The 21,799-nt window shown below is 41.3% G+C and overlaps 1 protein-coding gene and 1 pseudogene across 3 annotated transcripts in view; both read right to left on the bottom strand.

The window, feature by feature from the left end:
- LOC130681481 (GRB2-associated-binding protein 3-like) overlaps nt 1-21,799 on the bottom strand; it is a 70,013-nt gene that overhangs the window by 20,043 nt on the left and 28,171 nt on the right. For 2 of the 3 annotated variants that reach the window (XM_057494735.1, XM_057494733.1), the window contains exons 2-4: nt 14,743-15,046; nt 12,111-12,330; nt 11,248-11,726 (exon numbers count right to left, since the gene is read on the bottom strand). In XM_057494735.1, the coding sequence (XP_057350718.1) occupies nt 11,248-11,726; nt 12,111-12,330; nt 14,743-15,046 (1,003 nt within the window). The remainder of the gene's footprint in view (nt 1-11,247; nt 11,727-12,110; nt 12,331-14,742; nt 15,047-21,799) is intronic. The other variant, XM_057494734.1, reaches the window with a different exon arrangement.
- LOC118929024 (U6 spliceosomal RNA) lies at nt 8,121-8,181 on the bottom strand (annotated as a pseudogene).

The following is a 21,799-nucleotide window of genomic DNA, read 5'->3' on the forward strand; positions in this document are numbered from 1 at the left end:
GGGCTGCTAAACGGGCAAGGATTGCACAGAGCTTACTGCTCAGGAGAAAGGACAGGTTAAGAAAATTGTCCAGGTGCACTCTGCCCAGCAGGTTGGGAGCTTTCATGATTTCCAGCTGCTCCAGCTCCCTGGCTGGCTACACAGCTCCAGGGACCCCCTCTGTGATACACAGCCTACTGCGCCTTTCCCCGGCCAGCCCCAACTAGCTCACAAACCAGCAAACCCTACCCTGGCATTAGGCTAGCCAGAGGGAAGATCTGTCCACAGCAACTACAAATGCAAAGCATAGAGGCTTATACCTGTGTCCTCGGCCCACTGGTTCAGGCAGTGGAGACAGGAATAGCAGCCGGGAAGCAGGAAACAACTCTTTCCTCCCCCAGGCACCGATACCAATCCCCTGCAACCGACATTGCTTCAGGGGCTGAGCAACTCCAGAGAGTGGAGCTTCTGGGCACTAGAGGGCACCATATACAAATATGAACTGCCAAAGGAACCTGGTCCAGAGTCAAATTATGAATACAACACCTGAGAAAGATTCCAATCAAATCGACCTCAAGAATCTTCCTGAAAGAGATTTCAAAATAAAAATCATTAACATGGTCATGGAGGTATGGAAAGATAGTCAAGAACTCAGGAATGAATTCCGGTCAGAGATCCAGTCATTAAAGAGCACAATGGAGGGTATTAAAAGCAGATTAGATGTGGTGGAGGAGACGATAAATGAAATAGAAACTAGAGAAGAGGAATACAAAGAAGCTGAGGCACAGAGAGAAGAAAGAATCTCTAACAATGAAAGAATATTGAGAGAAATGTGTGATCAATTCAAACGGAACAATATTTGCATTATAGGGGTACCAGAAGAAGAGACAGAAAAAGGGACAGAAAGTGTCTTTGAGGAGGTAACTGCTGAAAACTACCCCAATCTGGGAAAGGAGATAGTCTCTCAGGCCATGGAGATCCACAGCTCTCCCAACACAAAGGACCCAAGGAAGACAACACCAAGACACATAGTAACTAAAATGGCAAAGATCAAGGATAAGGACAGACTTAAAAGCAGTCAGAGAAAGAAATAAGACCACATACAAAGGAAAGCCCATCAGGCTAACATCAGACTTCTCAGCAGAAACCTTACAGGCCAGAAGGGAGTGGCATGATGTATTTAATGCCATGAAGCAGAAAGGCCAGGAACCAAGATTACATTATCCTGCAAGATTATCATTTAAATATGAAAGAGGGATTAAACAACTTCCAGATAAGCCAAAGCTGAGAGAATTTACTGCCCACAAACTGTCTCTACAGTGTATTTTGGAGGGACTGCTATAGATGGAAGTGTTCCTAAGGTTGAATAGCTGTCATCAGAGGTAATAAAACCATAGTAAAGAAAGTAGACCAATTAATTACTAAGCTAATGCAAAATTAAATTAACTACCCCCAAAGTCAATCAAGGGATAGACAAAGAGTACAGAATATGATACCTAGTACATAAAGAACGGAGGAGGAAGAAAAAGGAGGGGGGAAAAAAGAACCTTTAGGTTGTGTTTGTAATAGCATATTAAGGGAGTTAAGTTAGACTCTTAGATAGTAAGGAAACTACCCTTGAACCTTTGGTAACCATGAATCTAAAGCCTGCAATGGCAATAAGTACATACCTATCAATAATCACCCTAAATGTAAATGGACTGAATGCACCAATCAAAAGACACAGAGTCACTGAATGGATAAAAAAACAAGACCCATATATATGCTGTATAGAAGAGACTCACTTTAAACCCAAAGACAAACATAGACTAAAAGTGAAGGGATGGAAAAAGATATTTCATGCAACTAACAGAGAGAAAAAAGCAGGAGTTGTGGTACTTCTATCAGACAAAACAGATGTCAAAACAAAGAAAGTCACAAGAGACAAAGAAGGACATTACATAATGATAAAGGGGTCAATCCAACAAGAAGATATAGCCATTATAAATATCTAGGCACCCAACACAGGAGCACCTACATATGTGAAACAAATACTGACTGAATTAAAAGGGGACACAGAATGCAATGCATTCATTCTAGACTTCAATACTCCACTCACTCTGAAGGACAGATCAACCAGACAGAAAATAAGTAAGGACACAGAGACACTGAACAACACATTACAACAGATGGAACTAACAGACATCTACAGAACTCTATACCCAAAAGCAGCAAAATGCACATTCTTCTCAAGTGTGCATGGAACATTTTCAAGAACAGATCATATACTAGGCCACAAAAACAGCCTCAGTAAATTCAAAAAGATTGAAATGGTACCAACCAGTTTCTCAGACCACAAAGGTATGAAACTAGAAATAAATTATGCAAAGAAAATGAAAAATCTCACAACCGCATGGAGGCTTCACAACATGCTCCTAAATAACCAGTGGACCACTGACCAAACAAAAACAGAGATCAAGCAATATATGGAGACAAATGACCACAATAATTCAACACAGCAAAATCTGTGGGACACAGCAAAGACCGTGCTAAGAGGAAAGTATATAGCAACACAGGCCTACCTCAGGAAAGAAGAACAAATCCATATGAGCAGTCTAAACTCACAATTAACAAAACTAGAAAAAGAAGAACAAATGAGGTCCAAAGTCAGTAGAAGGAGGGATATAATAAAGACTAGAGCAGAAATAAATAAAATCGAGAAGAATAAAACAATAGAAAGAATCAATGAAAGCAGGAGCTGGTTCATTGAGAAAATAAACAAAATAGATAACCTCCTAGCCAGACTTATCAAGAAAAAAAGAGAGTCTACTCACATAAATAGAATCAGAAATGAGAAAGGAAAAACCACTACAGACACCACAGAAATACAAAGAATTATTAGAGAATACTATGAAAAATTATATGGTAACAAACTGGATAACCTAGAAGAAATGGACAACTTTCTAAAAAAATACAACCTTCCAAGGCTGACCCAGAAAGAAACAGAAAATCTGAACAGACCAATTACTAGCAGTGAAATTGAACTGGTAATTAAAAACCTACCTAAGAACAAAACCGCTGGACCAGATGGCTTCACTGCTGAATTTTATCACTCATTTAGTGAAGACTTAATACCCATTCTCCTTAAAGTTTTCCAAAAAATAGAAGAGGAGAGAATACTTCCAAACTCATTCTATGAGTTCAGCATCACCTTAACACCAAAACCAGGCAAAGATACCACAAAAAGAGAAAACTACAGACCAATATCCCTGATGAACACACATGCAAAAACACTCAACAAAATATTAGCAAATCAAATTCAAAAATACATCAAGAGGATCATACATCATGATCAAATACATTCATCCCAGGGATGCAAGGATGGTACAACATTCGAAAATCCACCACTATCATCCATTATATCAACAAAAGATGGACAAAAATAACACAGTCATCTCCATAGATGCTGAGAAAGCATTTGACAAAACTAAACATGCATTCATGATAAAAACTCTCAACAAAATGGGTATAGAGGGCAAGTACCTCAGCATAATAAAGGCCACATATGACAAACCCACAGCCAACATTATACTTAACAGCGAGAAGCTGAAAGCCTTTCCTTTAAGATCAGGAATATGACAGGGATGCCCACTCTCCCCACTTTTATTCAACATAGTTCTGGAGGTCCTAGCCACGGCAATCAGACAACACAAAGGAATAAAAGGCATACAGATTGGAAAGGAAGAAGTCGAACTGTCCCTGTTTGCAGATGACATGATATTGTACATAAAAAAGGAATCCACTCCAAAACTACTAGATCTAATATCTGAATTCAGCAAAGTTGCAGGATACAAAATTAATACACAGAAATCTGTTCATTTCCTGTACACTAACAATGAACTAGCAGAGAGAGAAATCAGGAAAACAATTCCATTCACAGTTGCATCAAAAAGAATAAAATACCTAGGAATAAACCTAACCAAGGAAGTGAAAGACCTATGCTCTGAAAACTACAAGACACTCATGAGATAAATTAAAGAAGATACCAATAAACACATGCCGTGCTCATGTATAGGAAGAATTAATATTGTCAAAATGGCCATCTTGCCTAAAGCAATCTACAGATTCAATGCAATTCCTATCAAAATACCAACAGCATTCTTCAACGAACTATAGAAAATAGTTCTAAAATTCATATGGAACAACAAAAGACCCTGAATAGCCAAAGATCCTGAGAAGGAGGAATAATGTGGGGGGAATTATGCTCCTCAACTTCAAGCTCTACTACAAAGCCACAGTAATCCAGACAATTTGGTACTGGCACAAGAACTGACCCACAGACTAGTGGAACAGAATAGAGAGCCCAGATATTAACCCAAGCACATATGTTCAATTAATATACTATAAAGGAGCCATGTACAAACAATGCGGAAACGACAGCCTCTTTAACAGCTGGTGTTGGCAAAATTGGACAGCTACATGCAAGGGAATGAAACTGGATTACTGTCTAAACCCATACACAAAAGTAAACTCGAAATGGATCAAAGACCTGAATGTAAGTCATGAAACCATAAAACTCTTAGAAAAAAATGTAGGCAAAACTCTCTTGGACATAAACATGAGCAACTTCTTCATGAACATATCTCCCAGGGCAAGGGAAACAAAAGCAAAAATGAACAAGTAGGACTATATCAAACTAAAAAGCTTCTGTACTGCAAAGGACACCATGAATAAAACAAAAATACATCCTACAGTATGGGAGAATATACTCATAAAGAACATATCCAATAAGGGATTGACACCCAAAATATATAAAGAACTCATGCACATCAACAAAAAGCAAATAATCCAATTAAAAAATGGGCAGAGGAGCTGAAGAGACACTTCTCCAAAGAAGAAATTCAGATGGCCAACAGGCACATGAAAAGATGCTGCACATCCCTAATCATCAGACAAATGCAAATTAAAACCACAATGAGATATCACCTGACACCAATAAGGAGGGCCAACATCCAAAATACAAACAACAACAAATGTTGGCGAGGTTGTGGAGAGAGGGGAACCCTCCTACACTGCTGGTGGGAATGTAAATTAGTTCAACCATTGTGGAAAGCAGTATGGAGGTTCCTCATAATGCTCAAAATAGACTTACCATTTGACCCAGGAATTCCACTCCTAGGAATTTACCTGAAGAAAACAAGATCCCTGATTCAAAAACACATAAGTACCTCTATGTTTATTGTTGCACTATTTACAATAACCAAGATATAGAAGCAACCTAAGTGTCCATCAGTAGATGGATAAAGAAGAGGTGGTACATATACACGATGGAATACTATTCAGCCATAAAAAAGAAACAAATCCTACCATTTGCAACAACATGGATGGAGCTAGAGGGTATTATGCTCAGTGAAATAAGCCAGGTGGAGAAAGACAAGTACCAAATAATTTCACTCATCTGTGGAGTAAAAGAACAAAGAAAAAGCTGAAGGAACAGAATAGCAGCAGACTCACAGAACCCAAGAATGGACTAACAGTTACAAAAGGGAAAGGGACTGGGGAGGATGGGTGGGAAGGGAGGGAGAAGGGGGAAAAAGGGGCATTATGATTAGCACACATAATGTAGGGAGGGCACGGGGAAGGTAGTATAGCACAGAGAAGACAAGTAGTGACTCTATAGCATCTTAGTACACTGATGGACAGTGACTGTAATGGAGGGGGGTGGGGAGTTGATAATAGGGGGAATGTAGTAACCACAATATTGCTCATGTGAAACCTGAGCATAAGATTGTGTATCAATGGTACCTTAATAAAAAAAATCATGTCAAACCATCACAAACTGAGGACTATCTATCTACATGTGTAGACATAGATAAATATGCTTGCTTGTCTTGAAGGCTGCAGAAGTACTGATTAAAAGTTGCTCCAAAATCATACTATTTTTAATTCCCTGCACTTTACTACTTATTAGCATGTAAAGGACTGAGAACAGTGCCTGGACACAGACAGTGATGACCAAGTCCTAGAAATCATTATGGGTGTTAACAAAGTGTGCAGTTTGCATATGTGAACAGACAACAAAGGCCCCTAACTTCCTTTCCATTACCAGATGCCTACTGAAAGCACCAAACAATACAAATACAGAGAAAATGCTGCATTAATGTCATAGTTTAAGGAATTTATGATAGCATGAAGGTGGGACCCGGCTAAAGGAAAGTACCAAGAATGAGTCCTATCCACAAGGGCTCAAAAAAAAGGGGGCATAAAATTTTTGTGAGGAAATAATGGTTCAGTGCTTCCCAAATTTGATCAGTAACATTAATCATCTATGTATCTAAGAAGCTCGATGACCTCCAAGTAAGATAAAGACAAACACACTGATACAGAAACACATCATAGTCAAATTGTTGACACATCATAGTCAAAAAAATCAAAGGCAAAGAAGAACTCTCAAGTGCAGTAAGAGAAAACCAGTTCTTCATGGACAAGAGAACTGCAATAAGATTTAATAGCAGATATTCATCAGAAATGTAGCAGAACTATATATTCAAAACGCTCAATGTGAAAAATCTGTCAAAAAAGAATCTGACATCCTGCAAAACTATATTTCCAAAAATGAAGGTGAAATAAAAACACTCCCAGATAAACAAAGATTGATAGAATTTATTGCTAGCAGACCTTCCTTACAACAAATACTAAAGGAAGTCTCATACAAGCTGATAGGAAATTATTCCAGATGGTAATGTAAATCCTTACCAAAAAATAATGGGTACTGGTAAAGAGAATCATGTACGTAAACATAAAAGACAAAAGAGGCATTTCTTCTCTTAACTGCTTTAAAAGACCACTACATAAAACAATAATTATAAGACTGTATTTTGGGGACTATGAAACATAAAGATACAATATATTTGATAACAGAGGAGTGGAGAATAGAGCTATATCACAGCAAAGTGATGACAACAGATTGTAACTCAAAACCACAGGAAGAAATAAAGAGCACTAAAAATGATAAACATGTGGACTAATGTGTTAGGAAAGAATATAAAACCTAAATGTGATTTATTCCCACTAGGATGTTTAACATTTTAACAGTAAGGTATTAACAAAGGGCCACGTGGTGGAAGCTGCTCAGGCTGAGAGTGGGGGAGGGGGAATTGATAAGGGCCTGGCAATACCTGTTGGAGTTTTTAAACCTACCAATAAGATTAAGACGAATGTAAAGGAAAGATATAACTGGCTTAGGCAACGTCCTGAAAAGAATGTGAACCCTGTAGTACGCAGCCTATGAGGAACCAGGGGAGGGACTCATGTACTAGGAGATAAATTATTGGCGCCAAACTCCCCAGGAGTGCCTGCCCACCAGACACCCGGCAAGACCGTCATTAAAGCCTCGCTCCGCTCTTCTCTTTGTCTCTGTGTCTACTTATTGAATTTAGACCAGTGAGTGTGTTTCTCACAATGTAAAAGTTTCTATAAACGTTTCACCTGTGTGCATTTGTATGTGTATATTTTTTCTGAACCATAGAGAGTAAGTTGCAGCCATCAGAACCCTTCACTCCAAAATATTTCAGCGTGTACGTCTGTAGAGTAAGGACATTCCATCATATAACCACAGTGCTTTTATCAAATTCAACAAATTTGACCCTGATATAATACTATCAGCTAATATACATAGAGAACCATCTGATTCTTTTTTATAGGTATGAACCATTCCATTGAGTGGGTGGATAAAGGATAATTTATTTAACCATTTCTCTACTGATAAACATTTAGGCTAATACCAATCTCTTTTTTCACATAGAATTTTTCAATCACCAACCATGTAAATGTCATTTTTTAAATGTGTTAAGCCAAAATTTACTTTACAGGAGTTGAACCAATTTACACCATCTACCAAAATTACAAATACTACACAGCCCATGTTCAAAATTGCATATCAAGCATTAATAGCAACATTAAACCTAGAAGTGAAATTTCTGGATCAAAAGCTATATAGTATTTGTAGTAAAGTGAAGCATAATCAGGATATATGCTTAAGAGCAAAAGCGAACAGAATATAGTGTAAGAATGCTATTTGCATTAAAAAGCAGAAGACTATGTATCCACGTTTTCTTGAATATCCATGAGTTTCCCTACTCATAAACATTACAAAAGAAAAGCAAAACATGGAATGCTTCACGAATTTGCATGTCATCCTTGTGCAGGGCCCATGCTAATCTAAGCATGTGCACTGCTGAAGTGAGTACTGTATACCTTTTTATAAACATAACTTTGAAATATAAATATATCTTCTTTCAAAATTAAATGAAGCTTAAACTCAAAATATGAGTTATATAGTACATTAGGCCCAGCTAAAGAGATATTTCAAAAACTGATATTACTAGAATTCAGGACAAAGAGATGAAAACTGTAAAAGAGAATTTAACACGCAAGACAGAATGCAAAGTCTAAAATACATAAAATCTTGCCCCAAAGGAAAAACAGGGATAATGGAGAAGAGGCAATGTTTGAAGATATAATAGCTTAGATTTTTCCAGAAATGTTGAAGGACATTGGTCTTCGAATTCTGGAAGCCCAATGATTCACAAGACAAGTAAGAAGAAATTTACACATGAACACACTTTAAAGAAATTAAAGAATAACAAAGATAAGATTCTTAGAAACAAGAGGAAAAAGAATTTCTTTGTAAGAGACATTCCTAAAGAGACTAACAATAACAATTATTAAAACAAGATGGCAGTAGAATGAGATCTTCAAAGAGCTGAGCAAAAATAACCATCAGACTAGGATTCTATATCCAGTAAGTTATCTTTCAAGAAAAGGTTTTAAAAAGTCACCTTTAGTCAAATGGAATCTGAGAGAATTTACCAACAACAGACCTTTATTAAAGGAAATCCTACAGAATAAGCCACAAAAAGAACTAAAATAATCCCAGAAGAAAATTAAGAGATGCTAGAAGCAATGATAAAATAGAAAAATAGTATGAGTGAAACTAGAAAAAATTGTACAAAATAATACCAATATTGTTTACCTGATAGGATTTTTAAAATCAAGATTGAAGTAAAATACTATATGGTATTAGCATATTAAGTTGGGAGAGGTTATTAGATCTAAATCATTCTAAGGTCTTTGTATGATATGAAAGAGTAATGATACTGAATAATCTTGGATATTAAGTTGAAAATGCATGGTAAAATGTAGATGGTAAACACTAAAGAAATGGAAATGGAATGTTGAACTTCCAAATTACCAGAGGTTAAAACTGAAATAATAAAGCATACTCAATTCAGAAGAAAGCAAGGAATGAGATTATAAATAAGAAAATATGCATAAACAGGACAAACAGAAATCACAAAATAATTGGTAAAAGAGTCTAAATACTGTACATGGATTAACCTTTCCAGTGAAAAGAAAAAGACTATCAGAATAGACTAAAAAATTTAAATAACCATAATAAAATATGGCTATATGATTTTTATAAGAAATGCATCTAAAATATGAGTATAGAAAAGGTGAAAGTCAAAAGATGAGAAGATATGTATCATGAAAATACTAACCAAAAGAATGCTGGCTAGTATTTATTGTTAGTATTTAGTATTTAATATAGGCACAGCTATATTAATATCATATAGAATAAACTAAGACAAAAAAATTAATAGGAAATTCTCAGGTTCAGAAATTAAGAAATGCTGTTTTAAATAATGCATGGTTCAAAGAAAACAACACGAAAATCAGAAAATATTCTGAACTCAATGATAATAAAAATACATATCAGAAACTTAAAGGATGTGGCTAAGACAGTGTTTATAGAAAATCTGTAGCATTAAATGTATGTTACATAAAGAAGAAAGGAAGAAATTTAATATGCCACCAATCTATTAAAAGATTTTAGAAAAACATGCAAATCATCTCTAAGGAAGTAAGTATAACAGGGGTCAGGAAACTTTTTCTGGACAGGGTGAGAAAAAACTTTTTCAAAGTGGAAAAACTTTTCTTAGTTTGGTGGGCTGTGGACTGTTAAAAAACAGGCTGTTGGTTGGATTTGGCCATAGGCCACAGTTTGCTGACCCCTGAAGCAGAAGGAAGGAAATAATATACAATGAAAAAAAAAAATAAGCAAAGGCCAATTTGTTTTCTGGAAAAAAAAAAACTAATAAAATTGATGAACCCCCAGCAAGACTGATTAAGAAAAACAGAGAGAAGGCCCACATTATCAATATCAGAAATGAAAAGGAGGGGATTAGTACAGATCCTCCAGATAACAAGAGGCTATTATAATCAATTTTAAAATTGAATTATATCAATGAATTTGAAAGAAAAGTTGAAATGGAAAAATTCCTAGAAAAATATAATTTACCAAAAGGAGCGCAACAAAAATAGAAAATCTGAATATATAATATATAATATATACACCAGACAAATGATATGTGTTAATTGATCATTTGTTATCAGTAAGGCTTCGGGTCAACAGTGGGTTACTGGTAGGAGTTAAAAGTTCTATGTGGATTTTTTACTGGATGGGGGGTCAGTGCCCCTAACCCCCACCTTGTTCAAGGGTCATTTGTACTCGTTTCATTGAAGTTGTAATGATCACATTTCCAGGGAACTTAGTTCCTCAGTCAGAAGGAGAGATTTATATAATTTGAAATGACTGCATTCTTTAAACTCCCTTAATTCCTTTAAAATGTGGCTGTGTAGGTAGCAGTGTGGGAGTGAGTATGCCTGGATGGGAGATGCGGAGGAAGGGAGATAGCAAGGCAACTCTGTGAGAATGAACAGCTTTGCAGGAAAAGGTTAAAGAGGGCTCCAGGAGGGCATGTGCAGGGACTGGCAGGGCCGACAGGGCTGAGTTAGCTAGTGTGCAGCCAGTTAGGATGCAGAAAGAGCATATCACGTGGGATGCTTAATGAGGCTGATGGGATTGTTGAAAACTAGAAGAAAAGGGCTCAGGTCTCACTATGCATGTGTGAGGCAAAGACCACAATTAGGCCAAGCTTATTTTGTCCCAAGTGGGTCCCCAAGTGACTCCAAACAAACCTCAGGAGCTTAGTCTCAACGGGGGAGCCAGCCCATCATGTGGTAGGGGCATGGCCATGAGACCAGGGCTGCAACCCTTTCAGCATCTACAAGGACCTAAGTATCTCTCCTTGGTGGCCAGACTCAAAGAAGGAGGGGGACCCTGGGAGACTGGGCCATCTTGAGCAAGGAACGCTGGGCAATGCACACACTAGGAGGGAAGAGGAGCAAGGCTTTCTCTGCAGCTGAATTTCAGCATCCAACACTTACCTTTCCAGGTTGGCACATTATCTAAACCAGAAAGAGAGATTCTTCTCTGTGCCGCAGTGCATTTTGCCTTCTGGATGCCGCTGTGCCCACTCCACATGTGCTGCTCCTCTTGGCGCCGTTCAGAGAGATAGCTTGGCTTAGGGGGGCGGGGAGGTGGCGTGTTGAACATGATGTCTACTTCTTTTACCCCATAGGGCAAGGAACCTTGGTTTTTATCTACATGAATGGTGGAATTTAAGGAAGTTTTCAGCAATGGTGAAGAAAAGCGGTCCGTGGATGGCCCACTGATATCTCTACTCCAGATCAGGGCAGCCTGAGGCCTCATGGGAGGTGCCTTCTGAGATCCATTCCCATGGCGTGAGGCATGGACCAAGGTACTAGAGGGCAGGGGCTGCAGGTAGTCAACAAAAACGTCATCGAAGGAAGCCTGTTTCAACGAGCGATCTGAGTTGGACCAGCTATCACATCTGGTGGGTAGACTGAGGGAAGAAAAGCATGTGACTTTGATGGATACATACTCACCACAGCCTCATTCCTACTCCTCTGATATCACCTGTTTTCTGTCTCCAACCCTCTACAACTCCCCATTACATTACACCAACCCTCTGATGCAGGGAAAAAAATGGTTTGTTGATTTCTGTCATCCTACAAATGTTAGATACATATGAAAATGCAAGGTTAGAAATGAAAGCCACAAGGCTGAAGTGCCTGAGTCATTCTGTTTAGCACACCACATGCTTCACCCTCACAGTGGTTCAGTGATCTGTCCTGCCTTTGCAGGGCCAGGAAGAGAAGTGAGGACAGACACACCCACTAGAAGAAGCTACATCCTGTGACAGAGCCCACAAGAAGAGGCAGCATACCTGGCCTGGCGTGGTCTTCCAGTCTCACAGTTGGACAGAATCGTGTAATCAGGAAGGGAGAGAAACTCTGACTCACTTCTCCTTTCCTCAGTGACTGTGGTATTAGTCCTTGGGTCATCTCCAGACGAGGAGGAGCTGACAGCATGGCTGGTATGAAGGCAGCTGGCAGGGGATGGCTGGAGGGAGGATGGCATGCGAGAAAAGCTCTCCATGGAATCTGCTAGAGAAATCATTTCCCAGGTTAATGTTTAAGAATGGCTGTAACACTCACTCACAATTTCTCAAACAGCATCTAAGAAGCCAAATACAAGATGAAAACCACAGTTGGTGTTTGTACTGATAGAGGAGACCATTTCCCCAAGCTATAAACAATGTCTGGGAAAGAAAGCCCATGTTCCAAGAGTGAAGTGTTGAATCAATTAAGAGTAAAAAAAACCCAAGCATACTTGGCCTAAAAATCTGTAGTTAAGTAGTCTACACACAGCTTCTTTCTGGCCCTCAGCCACAGCCCTGCATCACTGCTGATTCACTCACTACACACACACATTTATGTATGATGACTATATATGTATATACTTATATACACATCTGTGCATATACAGTAAGTATGCCTGTACACAATACCTACTATTGCACCTGCTATGTGTCCAGAACTGAATGAACTCTGCCAATACAGCCAAGAAAAAGTCTCTGCCTTACTGGAATTTACAGTTTACCAGAGGAGAGAGACAAGTAACACTAAATAAAGAACACTGTTAATGATGTACAAGGAAATGGAAGGAACGAAATGGAGTGTGACTACTGCTAAAGGCCACATTGCTCAAGGAGAATGACATTCAGAAACTCTCAGTGAAAAGCCTGCTTTGATTTCCCTTTTGAATCAAGTTGGTGGGAGTTCAGGACTCCTGAGTCAGAGCAGCCCAGAGCTGCCTGGGTTCAAGTCCAGGCTCCATTATTTAGCTGTCATGACCTTGGGCAAGTTACCTGCCTGCTCCAAGTTTTCTTCTCTGTAAAGTGGAGATGCTAATAGTACATGTGCCACAGAATCAGTCTGGGGATAAAACAAGCTAATACTCAAAAGTATTTAACAGAACTCCTGGCCAGAGTACACATGATGTGTTGACTACTTCTGGTTGCTGGAGACAGAACCAAACACCTTACGTGAAAAGCCACAAGAAAGCCCTTTGGGCGTAGTTCTCAGATGAAGGGGATTCTGCCCTTATATCCTCCTAAGAACTAAGTGGGAGTTACAGGGAAGGATAAAGTTCATAGAGGGGTTTCTGGCTCCTTCCAACTTCATTCCCGAGCTTTCCATTTTCTAGCTGGTGCCTTACTCTTGTCTCTCTTAACATATTGGTAAGTATGTCATATATCTATGTTTTAGGATAACTCCTGGAAGAGGAGAAAACAGAGCAGTCACATTACATGACACATGAATATGTGTCTACTGTGGGCTAAGGCAGGGACTAGGGTGGCAGAGAGCAAGTGGAAAGCCAGATGAGTAAGCCCCTATAGGAGCTCTGCTTGTCTGCACAGTGCTGGACTCTACCCAGGGTGGATTCACTGCTACTTTGCAAGTAAGCTCCATCTGCTGGAGCAAGGATAAAGAACTTGCCATCATTTTATTTCCTTTTAAGTATTCTAAAAGCCTAGCAATGTGACTTAGTAAGTTTCCTGGTTCCTGAAGAGAAAAGGACTTTGTCCTCAGGAAGTACACTCTCCAGATGCAACTCTGACCCTCCGCTACCACCTAGTGGTTTAATGGGGACATCCCTGTGGCAGGTGACAAGGAGACTGGGAGGGTGGAAATGTTGAAGCAACTGTAGACCACAGGATTTAGGGGTAAGGTTTTGTCCATTAGACTAAGAGGACAAAATAAATCAGAATTAAAGTATCAGATTCAAAGTCCCACAGGTTGAGGATCAGGGCATGCTGCATTGAAGCAAGAGGTCAACAACAGGAAGGGAATGAATGACAGCCCTAGGAGCATTGTAGTTGGTATATATTGTAGAAAAGGCAGCATGTGTGCGTGTGTGTGTGTGTGTGTACACATGTACAAAAGAGAAATGGCAAGAATCAGGGACAAGAACCTTGTGGTTCATTTGCTTCCACTGCCCAGAAACGGCCCAGAGCCAACTTAGAGCTCATTTCCCTTGCAAGCCAATTGGAGATACAAGGAATTCTTCCCCGCCTGTGATAAGTAGCCAAGTTCTGTCTTTATATTCTCTACTGCCAAATAACACAATAGGTGACAAAAAAGCTGGAGCTCCACACATCTTTTGAAAGATGGTGATATTTAATATTTCTAGAAAACCAGCAGCAAAATGGGGAAAATCAGAGCCCTACAGGACAGTGCTCACCCCGTTTTACTTCCACTGTACACTGTCTGTGGCCGATGAGAGCAAAGGCATGGAATGACTTTAAAGTCTTTGAAATCACTCGTAATGCTCAGGGCATGGCACATTTGGGCCTGAATCCTAGAACCAAACGGTAGGGAGCAAATTTTGGAATGTACTTGGTGAACAGTTTGGATACAAATTAGTGTGCCAAAACACCCTCAACAAGGCAGGCTTGGCACCTGCAGCAGCCCAGGCCACCCCTCAGCACACAGGAGCCCCGACTCTGCTCTCACCTGCACCACCCTCCAGGTGGCCGAGGTTGCAGACCTGAGTGATACTGTACACCCACACCTGCATTTCCACCTCGGTGTTGGCCACAAGATAGAATGTACGAGAAGTAGTCTTGACAATGAACACAAAATTATTCTGAAATTCCTTCCGAACGAAGCCAGGGCCCACATGCTTCCACACTGCACACTCGCTGAGGTCTATGGCACGGATGGGCTTGCTTGAGTGCTTGTTCCTGTAGTACTCCAGGACGTTGGGGTCGCCGCTCATGCGGCCCTGCCGGAGGACAAACCAGCGCTTGCGCCAAGCCTGCAGAGAGACAATTCAACAAGGAGTTACTGGACCAATGGCTCTTGCTTCTCAGACTCTGCCAACAACCTATTTTGTGACAAGGACAGCAGAAAAGAAGCAAGTCAGTCATTTTCATGATGAAATGCAAAGTCCACCCAGTTTTGGATGAAGGATCTAATGCACCATCTTCAAGCCTGCTTCATCCAGCCATTGGAAGGATAGCCCCTACTGGGGATTCACACCCACCATCAGCACCTGTAATACGGATTTCTGTAAGCCTATAACTTCCAGAAAACTATCCCAGAAGAAAAGCCTATACATTGAAGCAGAGAAAGGATTATGATAAGCTGAAGCTGATATGGTTATCTTTCTGTAAAATTGCCTAGCATGATTAAAATACAAGGAGAATTTAAGAGAAGAGGGTAACACAGCTGGTTATATTCCCTACGTGAGAGACCATTTTCTAAGTGCTTTACTGTAAACATTTAATCTCCAAAACTACTTTTACATCCATTTTATGTATGGAAACACTGAGGCTGAGAGAAATCAAGTTATGTGCTTAAGGTTACACAGCTAAGCAGCTATAGGGATGAATTTGAAGTCAAGTGAGGTGGAAGGATCAGTAAGGAAATGTGAAGTAAAAAAATAGCCAGTTCTCTAGAGATGTGTGACTGTAAAGGGGGAGAGAGCTCTGGGGCTGAGGAGAGACATTTATGCATTCACGCCCTAAACCAGTTTTTCTCACCCAGGGATTGAGATACCTAGGGGGCATCTGGAAACAGGTGTGTTCTTCTTGTCACAAAGGCTGGGGCTGGGGCTGGGGCTGGAGGTCAGGAACTGCCTAAAGCTCTCGGTGCCCAGCTGAGAAACACTATTAACAACTGAAATGAGCATTCCTCAGGGCAATGGGAAGCTAGGAAAGAGCCAAGTGCTTTGAGGTGGATGACTAGGCAAAGCTTAGTCCATACTCCGAAAAGAAAAAAGAATGATGCTCCAAGGAATCTGATGCCAACATCCCGCTGCTGGACTTACTGAGGAGGACTTTGGGCTCCTCAGTTTCCTGCTTACCCTGGTCCTACAATGTTTGCTGCTGACGGTACCAAGAGGCATAAATGACCACAGATGAATGGATGGGCTACCTCCCTTAGGGTGAGGTCTGGGGAAACAGGTATTTCGAATTGACCAGAGCCCCATCATTCTAAGAAGTCCTCAGTACCTGTAACTTCCCTGCCATTGCCTGGAGCCCCTTCTCCAAGTCTCCTGTCTTCTCAGGTTTAGATGCCCTCTGTTCCATGCCAGCCCCTGACCAGCCCACAATGAGAGCCTATCCTTGTTTCCTGCTGCAGAGAACTGAGCACAGCCAAGGGGTTTCTTCCAGTGCAAATGGAGAGATTTATAGCTCTGTGGTTTGCTCTCCTGTGCAGTGGCATGTGTGACAGTAGGAAGCACAGGGCTGTGCCAGGAGGCATGGTGACCACTGGGAAAGGAAGTCCATGTATCTCTAGCTTCATTTATGCCTGACACATTTATAAGCGCACCAGCTTTGATGAAGAGGCCTGGGAAAAGGAAAAGCCACTGTTTGGAAGGTTCTCAGCTCTCCTCCTGCCGAGGGAACAGGAGATCTGTGGCAGAAGAGCTGGTTAAGGCACTGAAGAGAAAGTTCAATGGTCACAAATGACCTGCAACCATGCCTCAGAATAAAAAGTCCTCCCAAATCTGCGGCAAGGGACACCATCAGAAGGAGGGGGCAGAGAGAGGGAAATGGTGCCTGGCAGGTAAGCCCTGGCTTGGCTCTTTACAGACAGTGTAAAGCTCTGAGGAGAGGTTTGGCCACCTGGAAGGGGGACAAAACAGTGTGATTAAGTCTTAAAAACAGGAGAAATAACAGCCTGTTTCTATGGTTATAGGAGCGATCCAGTAGGGAGAGAAAAATCAAGGATTCAATAAATTCCTGTTGCAAAAACTTGATACTGTGTAGGGTGGAGCCACTAATTATGAGAAGAAGACCTCAAGTGTCACTGTGGGGCACAGGAGGTGGGCAACTTGGGCATCTGGCAATGACTGAGGCAAACAAGGATGTGAGGCCTTGTCCTGGGGTTCCCCAGACAGTGTGCGCTGAGGGAAGGGGCCTGGAGCATGAAAGATGGCCATTTGTGACCAAGGAAAGCCTTCATGGGGAGCATGGGGTACCCCCAAGCTTTCCAAAGGCCACTATGGTGGGGAAATGTGAAGAGGAACTTTGTTGTCCTTCCCAAAAACCATACTACAAGAGGAAGTCAAACTGAGGGAAGAAAAAAGTTTCAAGTTAACTGTTCTTAGTTTTATGGAAACAGATTTCTCATCCTTTAGTAACAGTGTTTGGGGGGAAAGTAACCAAGAGTCACCATGCAGCCAGCCAGAAGATGGAGATAAGAGAAGGGGTTGATAGCCTACAAATGTGCCAGTCACTGTGCAGCCACTGGCCCTGTCACTCAGAGTCTCATGGGTAGCAGGGGAAGTGGGCAGATGGATAAACAGACAAGTGTGGTTGGTGAGATCAGTGGTATGACAAGGAAAAGCCAAAACACCATGGGAGCACACAAGAGGGTTGGTCTGCAGAAGCTTCCCCAAGGAAGTGATGGCTAAGCTGAGACTAAAGAAGGGTCCAGGAAGCTGCGCTGACAGTTATTTGTTTCTTTGTTGTAATGTGCCTGACTTAAGCTTTGATTGCCTCAGCATCCACTTCAAAGACGCTATCTCAATAAACACACTGCCTACCATGCATGCAACTAGATACCAGATGATGAGCAACTTTGTTTTAGAGACCTTGGCAGATGTTGATAACTCACCCTTTGGCCACTGGTTTTGTCTCTTCCTGCCTTATGTCTTCAATTCACCAAAGAGGAGTGAGCCCTCAAAACCCTAGACCCCCACCCTTGACCCACAAAACAACAGAACACCCCCCCATCCCCACCCCACACCCTCACTCTCTACCCGCAAGCTGGCTGTGCAGGCCCAGTGGTGCTGTGTAATCTCCAGGTCTTGTAAGTAATAAACCTTTATTTTTTCAGTTTCCTGATGGCTGTGGCTGAAGGGAGTCTTTGCAATTAGAGTAACAACCCCAAGGGTTGGTCGAGTCGCAACATGGTTACTGATAGTCTGAAACCAGCACAAAAGAGGCACTGAGATGGAGGAGTATGAAGCTTTGTGTAAGTGCAGGTAGTTCATCAGAGCTGGAAGGCAGAGAAGGAAAAAAGAACAGTCACCCAGGACCCTGAATAGGATGCAGCATAATCTTCATGTGAACTCCCCAGCATGCCCTCCCTCAGGTTTTTCAGCCTTTACCTAAGAGTTGTGATTATGCAACAGCAGAAATGATGTGTTCTTGGAGCTCTTTGCTAACTAGGTGGAACTGGAGGCCATGTATAGCCCTATCCCACCAGGTTTATGGGCTTGCAGAAGTGGCAGACATGTGACAGAGACCCCCAAAAGCAGTCAGCCAGTACCCAGGTGAAGCTGTATACAATGAAATGGTACCACAGGGTCATGTCAAAAGGACTCAGGAGCCAACCTGAAGAAGCTCCCACTCACCAAAGAATGAACAATTTGAACTTTATTAAATATAATAATCACAGTGGCTTGAACTCTATCAAATATGTTTAAATCCATGAGTTCATCATGATATTAAAAAGGAAAAAAGAACTTATTATCCTCAGAGGATGTGAGCAAACCACTTTGTTATCTTGCAAACTGGTAAGTAAGGGGAAAGGACTGTTATCCTGCCATCCCACTGGACAGATGAAGAGAAACATCTTTTTATAAATGTATTCTGACTGATAAAGGAAACAAAGGACAGAATCAGAGTATCACAATTTTGCTATGTCCAGTGAATTCATAGGTATAGGTATGAAGCATCAACAGTGGCTAACTCAGGAAGAGAAACAGGCAGACACCCTGTGCCTTTAACAGCCTGGCATAAGGATGCAATCAGCAAAGCCAAGTTGTGGGAAATTCTGCAGGTCAAAGGCATAGGTTCATCACAGATGAATAAAAAGAAACAGAAAGGACAGGGGGAATCTAGTGACTAAATGCAACTTAAAACCTATATAAACATTTTTTAATGTGCTAGACTAACTTATAGTACCCAGGGGATGCTCATATGAGTGAAAGAAACATAAATGCAAAGAAGTTTCCATACGTGCCAGGACAGTCATTACTTACAAGAGGGTGGAGATGGGGTACATGGAGGGACCCGGGCAGTGGGTGGCAAAGTTATTTTTCAACTGGCTGGTGGTTACAAGTGGGCTCACCTAGTAATAATTCATTAGTCCATACATTTATTCTATGTGATTTGCTATACTGGGTTTTCTTTTGATAAAAATGATTTTAAAACAATTCATCTGGACAAAGCATATTCATGGATTCATTCAGTAAACAATTGCTGGGTGCCTACCACGTGCCCAGCACTGTGCATGACAGGATGAAGGCGCTGGTTCATCAGGGAATTGGTATACACATGGTGGTCAGGAGGTGCAGCACAAAGGATGGAGGTCACCAGTTCAGGACACAGGACCTGAGAGCCGCTGTCTCTTCTGGCTGGGGAGATGGCTATGCTTCACAAGTGCAGGATTGCTGGGCAGGGCATGAGAAGCTTGGGAAGCTTAACGTGGAAAAGTAGGAGGTCAATAGTTCAGGATAGACTGTGAAGATGAGCATGTCCTGGGCCAGGAGGATCTAGAAAGCAGAATCATTGCGCAAACAACTATGCACAACTGTGACTCAGAGAAATGAGTACAAGGAGGGGGGTGCACTGAATAGAAAGTTGAGCAATGAAGTCCACTGCTGCGAACATCAGTCCTACCATTTGTAAGTGGAAATAATAAACCTTGCCCTGCCTCCCTAATGGTGTAACTTCAGTGAACCAATGAGCTATGGAAAATGAAGCACTATCAATTTGAAAGTAACTTATAAAATGACAATGGGATGGTTGGCCCCAATGACACATGACACCACCTGCCCTGATGAAACTACTTCTCCCCTTCTGATGGGTTCTGAGGGCTTTTTCAGCTCTGACCATCAAAAGACCAGTCTCCCATCAGCCATTCCTGCCAGTCACCAAGCTGACTCATTACCACCCCACCAATATCATCTCCAACAAACAAAAACCTGCAACGTCCTGTAACTTTGTGGAAATGTGTTTCTGCTCATTTTTATAATCTGAGCGAGGCTAAAACTGAACCCCTCCAGGTGTTTGTTTTTATGGAAATTAAACAATAACTGAATCTTATCCTTCTGAAAGTAAATATGGCATTTGCCTCTTAAAGCAGTCCAACTTGCTGTTTTCATAATGTACAAATACCTTCTAGCTTGTTTCCTGATAGAGAGTGAGCCACCAGGTTAAACAAAGGCACAAGCACCTACAAGGCTGTAGTATCTAGGGAAGAGAGACTGAGACCCAAATTTCAACTCGCCTGGCATTACTATATCCTCTTAAGTTTCTATGCTGAAGTCTTAATCCCCAGGACCTCAGAATGTGACCGTATGTAGAGACAGAAGTGATCAAGTTATAATGAGGTCACCAGGGTAGGCCCTGATCCCATAGGACTAGGGTCCTTATCAAAAGGGAAAATTAGGACACAGACAGGTGCAGAGGGCAGGTGATGTGAAGACACAGAGAAGATGGCCATCCACCAGCCAAGGAGAGGCCTGGACCGTGCCCTTCCCTCCTGGTCCTCCAAAGGCACTAACCCCGCCCACACCCTGATCCTGGACTTCTGGCCTCGGGACTGGGACACATGCATTTCTGCTGTTCCAGCTGCCCAGCCTGTGGTACCTCCTTACAGCAGCCCCAGCAGACTCATACATTATGCATTTAAATCACCTGGTTGAACTTCTACTTCCAGACACACCAGTGTACCAGGCACTAAACTTGCCTCCTACCCATAAAACCAACTAGAAAACTAGACCAAATATATTGTAAAATAGCTTCTTTTGGACACTGGACAACATTCAGTGTGGGGCTGTGGTCTGATGATGGAATAAGCGATCAAGAATTTTAAAACAATGTTTGAGATTTAAAGGAAAACATACATAATGATAGAAATAGACAAGAACAAAATGGAATTTGTGGAAGTAAAAAATACAATATTTTAAATGACAAATTCACTGGATAGGCATAGCAGCACATCAGACACTGAAGATGTGATTAGTTACCCTGAAGCACAGAAAGAAAAGGCCAGAGGAGAAATGAACAGGGAGTTGCTCAAAATGCACATTCCTGGACCTCATTTCCAGAGAGCCAGATTTACCAGGCCTGGCTTGTGGCCCAGGAATGTGCACTTTGAATAAGCATCTCTGCAGATTGTGATGCATAAAAGCAGTGTCCTTCCCAGAGGTAAGTGGACAAGGATGAGAAGAAAGGAAGGAGTCTAGAGGCAGAGTATACGCAAAATCTACCTGAAGGGGAAGACAATGCGTGCTCGCACACACACACACGCACACACAGTGTTCCGGACTGCCTTCCCTTACTTAACTACACACACTTTCCCTTGGTGGCCTCATCTAGTCTCATTTCCCTTAACTACCATCTATTTGATGATGACTCACAAAATTATGTTTCCAACCCAGATATTTCCCAAGATCTTCAGACCCATAAAACCACCATCTGACATCTCTGCTTATATGTCTTCAAAAACATAAATCAGATGTTGCTCCCATGAGTAGCCCCTTCCAGAGGCTTCCCAATGCCTTAATGATAAAATCCAAAATGTGGTTCAGGATTAATCTGGGGGC

Source organism: Manis pentadactyla, chromosome 18 (assembly GCF_030020395.1).
Source record: "Manis pentadactyla isolate mManPen7 chromosome 18, mManPen7.hap1, whole genome shotgun sequence".
Lineage (NCBI taxonomy): Eukaryota > Metazoa > Chordata > Mammalia > Pholidota > Manidae > Manis > Manis pentadactyla.